We start from the raw sequence: 6,000 nt of genomic DNA, 5'->3' as shown, positions 1-6,000 counted from the left end.
ATTGCAGGTACAGAGGAGTGGCAGCATTCCAACAGACCTGCATTGCTAAATAGGGGGACCATCTGGTACACAGATGGCTCCAGAATGAATAACAGAGCTGAATCAGGGCTTATTGGTGGGATCCCACATACCAGTAGGGCATACTCACTGGGGGAGCACGCCACTGTCTTCCAGGCCGAAGTATTCGCTGTATTAAAATGCGGACAGAAAATCCTAAGCTGCGGACACCGCAATACAGTCGTATCAATATGCTCGGACAGCAGAGTTGCCATTAAGGCTATCACGGCCGCAAAGGCTTGGAGCTTAAGCTTGTACTAGAGTGCATAAAAGTCCTGAAAAAACTGGTACAGGTTAGATGCAGGGTCCAGCTCGTCTGGGTACCTGGCCACGCAGGCCGTGCAGGTAATGAGGAAGCGAACTCTCTTGCCAGACTGGGATCCGCGAATGTGCCGATGGAGCCGGAACCCATAGTTGGTATCGCCAAATGCGTTGCGGTCGCGTCAATGAAGGGTCTGCTGGACAAGTGGACCCACCGAAGATGGACTGAGTCCTCTGGTATGAGACAGGCCTAAGCGCACATAGGTGGGCCCTCTGCCTGTCTCACCAAAAATCTACTACGCCTAAAAAGACGCGAAATTCGGCTAGTGACAGGTCTTTTAACCGGTCACTGGCACTTAAGAAGCCATCTCCATACTATCGGTGTTGCGGACAACCCGGAATGCCGATGGTGCTGTGAGGAGGATGAAACCGTTGACCATGTAGTCGGGGAGTGCCCAGCACTCACGCGCGCCAGGTTCAAATGCTTGGGTAACACTTTCAGTGTACCGAGCGACTTTAAGTCCTTCAGACCAAAAAGCCTTATCGGTTTCTCTAAGGCCGTTGGGCTCTGGTAACCCCCGGTGGGGCATGGCGGGTCCATCAGGAGACCTATATGCACAACTGCCTTGGCAGCCCACTGTTTCGTCAATTCATTAACACACACAGATTTAATAGAGGATGAATTCTTTTTATTTAATATGTACTTGTATCTGTTTCCTAAAGAAAAATTAAACAGATTTTAAAATTATTTAAATTATAATTTAAATATTAATTTTTAAAATAAATTAAAAATTCTACAGCAGAGTATTATCGAAAGAAACAATATATCCATCTACAAAACAAAATAAACTCTTTGAAAATGAAAACAACTGTTTAGTATAAACATATATCAGTTACATAGTATATATTTGATGGTCTCTTATCATACTAACAACATATCTTGGAACTATAATATTAATAAAAACTTAATTCAAGGACAGAGCACAAAATAAAAAAGAAACTCTTAAAAAAAACACAAGTTGTAAGAAAAACATTAATTCTGATCCATTCCGGGTGCTCAGGTCTTTTAGTCTCTATACCTATAATTCGTCTCAGTGAAGACAGGAAGTGGTATGATACGAGTATGAAATAAAATTTAAAAAAATAAGCAGTGCAAACCTTATAAATCATTTTACTAAATAATTCATGTGAAAAGAAACAAAATAAATGTTTAAATAAATATGTATTGTAGTGTAAAGCCAGCACTATCAGCATTATTAAAATTTGTGGAGAGAACTGGTCAGAAGAAATTCTATAGCTCAGTCTTAATAAAATTTACATTGCATATCTCTCTCCATGTTTTTCTTATAATGGGAACTGAAGGAAATTAAAAAATCTTTCATTACTATGTTTCTCAGAACTATTTAAAATAAACATACTCTTACATCAAGGAAATTTTCAGGAAAATTTTAAATCAATTTTTAATTGTTAAATAAAAAATGAGAGGCCAGGCATTTTGTAATATGTATTTATAATAATCAAGTTAAAAATTAAATAGGTACTTGAAAAGTGAACTTGATTTGAATCTCAACTGAATTTGATTTTATTAAAGACTAAAGATTGACAATACAAAAACGTAATAGTAATAAATAAAATCAGATTTTCTTACCAGAAACCTGGAATTGCTTGCTGCAAATCAATTAAAACATTACTCCCAATATTGAAAGGGAACTTTTTAGAAAAAAAAAAAAGAATTTAAAATAACATCCTTAAAACAAATAGCAACCCACCCTTGCATTCATTGAAATGAAAAACAAACTCAAATAGTATGACAATGACAAATGATGTTCTATCAGTCAATGTCAACAACTGTCTATGTCAGCTCCCTGTCAATTTTGCCAAGCAAGATGACATACGATTCCGACTTGTAATCGACGCTTGGGCATATCGTCTGGAACAGGCGATGTATCTTCCTCCTTATTTAATACGTGAATAATGTATCACCATTTTTATTTAAAGGTATTTGGTTTATTGTTTCTCAAAACCGAATTATTGTAAATTCTCTGTCTGTTTTGTTTATGATAGAATAATATATTTTACTATATAAACCCTTGCTAATTACAAAGCCTCATTAAATCATTTATTTTTTGATATTTATAGATGGTTGTACCTATTAATGTAGAAACACGCTGTACATGGAAGAAAAGTAAAACTCGTAATAGTAAAAATAGAAATAATTTACTAAGTAAATACAAGCAAAAAATTTAATGAAGATCATCATTTGTATGGTATTAGGATTTATAAGATTCAAGTTTAAGTTTAGATAGTTTAAGTTTAGAAAAATTACAGATCTAACGCGCAACTATCTTAAATTCTTACATATATGTAACGTTCTATTTTGTATTTTTGTAAACGTAACCTCTCAAAAACTTTAATTGTTTTGTTTCCCTACAATTGGCATAACTGAAATTTGTCAGAGTGACCAACATCAATAGGACACAATCACGCAAAATGGCGGCCCTCTAGTAGTGGTCATTTACTTTTCATTGAATTGGCAGTCCAGCACCTTTAGTAGAGGGCCAAAATTCCTTCGCGTTAACACAGTAACCCGCACTTCTTTATATTTGTGTTCTGTGGGTGAAATAAATATAAAAAATTAAACTATAAGTATGACGACTTGATGATATAAAAACTAAAGGCATGCAAAAATGTATTTGATTTTGTTTATTTGTAATTTATATGTATCTATAATTAGTGTAATAAAACACTATAAATTATTATTATAGTTTTGCCTCGCGCCTTCCAAACATTCAGAAGCAGGGTACGCCTCTGTCTTTAATGTGTCTATTAATTCTTCCATTCGGCTTTTATTGTATCTTAATAAAATCCTATAAACATCTTTTATATTATCGCCCTTTAGCTCATGCATCAATAGTTACAGAACCGCAAAACCACCACATCACACATATCCGTCCTGATCTTTCAGCCTGAATTTTCAGCCTGTGACGGCTGAAAAGAAGAACTGAAACAGTCTGCGTTGAGCGCTCGTGGAGTGGTTATATTCGCCGGCTCGACCCTGAAGATACCGCGGCGAGAAAATTACGAAGGGAAAAAAAGCGAAACGTCGCGCCGTGTTTATATTTCTTTATAAATAAATTATTTTGTTGTGTGTTATGGGATATTAGGACTTTATTTTTTTTGGTGGGAATTATGGCCAATTTTGCTGTTTCTTTAAAAAGGAGCTCCAGTGATTTTGAAGATCAAATGTTATACAGGTGAGTTTGAATACATTAAATCCAAAAAAATCTATTTAGTGCCTCTTTGACACTGGGAACTTTTTTATCTAACATATAATTTGAGTGTTTGTTTATTGTTTTATATGTTAAATTATTAATTAAATAAGAATTAAAATGCTTAAATTAATATTTAAATTGCTACAAGTAGGTTGATACAGGCGTATCCAATATAATCAAGGCGATGTGGAAAATTATAATAATCCCCTATTAACATTTTAGAATAAAGTTATTAGTGTAGTCATTGCGGTTATTTTTTGTGTTAATAAGGCAGATGTTATGTATTTTATTTTATTTTATTTTATTTATTTAATACCTCTATTAAAGGTTTATAGGCAATTTTTTCATGTTTGTAATAATTAGTTGTCCTTACTAGGTATTATAGCATCTGGAGAAGAAATCTTGATAATACAACTTTTTGTAAGATTTTTATAATAAGGTAAAGAAACAATAGGATATTATTACTATATTATTTTGTAAAGTCCTAAAACATTACTGGAATATATACTACTCTTCCTATAGTTTCCCAAATCCCATTTCTAAACAAATTGGTGAAATTTTATAAAAAAAGCTTAAAAACAAACAGAAATAACAGAAAATTACCAGATGGAAAAGAAAGTAATTACATGAACAAGTAATAAAAAAACATATAATTTTGTTAAAAGCATATTATTAATACAGAACAATCATGGAAGTGGCTTAATTAAGCAAACTTAAAAGTAGAGACAAAAGTATTGATAACAAAGTATCAAGAGCAAGCTATAGCAACTAAACACAACTCCAATAATCTTGTGTTTAAAGTGAGAAATATTAGTTTTTTTTATTAAATAAAGCAAAACAATGCAAGAAAAAAAATGTGTTGAAAATGAAGACAGTAAATAAATTAATTGAAGATATAAATGTAATAATAAACACGAAAATCATAATTTCATTAGTCCATATTATTGCCTATTTTTTCAGTCAATAGTTTAAGCTCTGTTCTTCTTGAACAGTAACTACCCTTAGATCCTAAAGCTGGGATTTAAGTCCGGAGAGTTTGCTGGACAGTTTACTTTCTGAATATTGCCTTCCCCTAATAAGACCTAACAATAGAGGGCATGAAATAATATATGTTATGCATAAAATCAATAAAGGATCATTAAAATGTAAGAAATGATATGTTGTTTTGTGTAAAATACCTAATTACCATCTTTTTCCAATTTTTATATATGTACTGCGTCAAAAAATAGATCATTAAAACCAGTTTAAAAAGCTTCCAAGAGAATTTATTTTACATTAATATATTTTGAATTTATTTCATACTTCATAATTTAATTAATAATTTCATAATTTAATTTTTTTAAATACTTTTTTATGACCATTTAAGGTAAAAAAGATACTTAAGGTAAAAAAAAAAACATGAGGTGCCTTATTTATTTAAAGAATTTTTAAGAACCTGTTTTTTTAATACTAAGATTTAAGTATCAATTAAGATTAAAATGTCCCAAGACTTACTGCTTATAATTTTAGTATATTTTCTTTTAATCATCCTTTAAATTTTTCCTATATTTATTATTTATTGGCATTTATTTAAATATTTTATACGTATTATGAATTTTCTACTAATAATACTATACTCCTGCAATTTGTTTTTAATTCTGCAAAAATCTTATAATCTCTTTAAAGGGAAATATTTTTTTTAATTAAAATTCATAAGAACTTTAAAAATTGTTGACAAGAATCGTTGCAATTCGCAATTTATAATATTCCAAAAAAAAGAAATAGCAATTTCCAAATCTGTTTAAAGTCCAGTTAGATTCCTTTTAATAAAAAAAACAAATTATTTACAATTAATTTCAAATATAAAATTAATTTAGGGTAACTGTTTTTATAATTTATTTAAGTGCATTTTTTAAGGAGAGGTTTTATTATTTAAATATTCGCAAAAAATAAATATAAAAAATATATTTTTTTTTAAACTTTTTAATTGAGGCAACTTTTTGATATTTTAAGGAATTTTTTGATATTTTTAAAAATGAAATAATTAAAAAGAAAACCTGTATTTAATAAATTCCAAATCAGTTTTTTTTTTTAATTTTAAAAAAATCAAGTCATCACATTCACATTTTATAGAAATAAATCAACTTGACATTAAAATTTAAAAAAATATGAGGCCATTATTTGCAAAACTTGCTAATCGACAAAATCATGGAATTTCTTTTTTTTTGCTAAGTTTATTTAAATTTTGAAGGGGAATCAAATGATAAAATCAGAATTTTTCAAAAGTCTTCTGTTGTAGGGATGTTTACAAAAACTTTTTTCGGAACGGCATTTAAGTATTTTTTATTCAAGCAACTACACAGGTGTTTTCTTGGCGAATAAGAAAAAGTTTTCTTTATTAATATGGAGTTAGTTGGTGAAAATGTTATGT

At 30.5% G+C, this 6,000-nt stretch overlaps 1 protein-coding gene across 1 annotated transcript in view; it reads left to right on the top strand.

Annotated features, from left to right (window-relative positions):
• The first annotated feature begins 3,309 nt into the window (after positions 1-3,309).
• Positions 3,310-6,000, top strand: part of LOC126738654 (BTB/POZ domain-containing protein Tiwaz) — a 43,508-nt gene continuing 40,817 nt past the window's right edge. The window contains exon 1 of the mRNA XM_050444084.1: positions 3,310-3,572. Within this exon, the coding sequence (XP_050300041.1) occupies positions 3,508-3,572 (65 nt within the window). The 5' untranslated portion in view covers positions 3,310-3,507. The remainder of the gene's footprint in view (positions 3,573-6,000) is intronic.

Source organism: Anthonomus grandis, chromosome 1 (assembly GCF_022605725.1).
Source record: "Anthonomus grandis grandis chromosome 1, icAntGran1.3, whole genome shotgun sequence".
Classification (NCBI taxonomy): Eukaryota; Metazoa; Arthropoda; class Insecta; order Coleoptera; family Curculionidae; genus Anthonomus; species Anthonomus grandis.
Note: the sequence above shows the minus strand (reverse complement) of the source record. Positions and strands in the feature narration are given on the sequence as shown.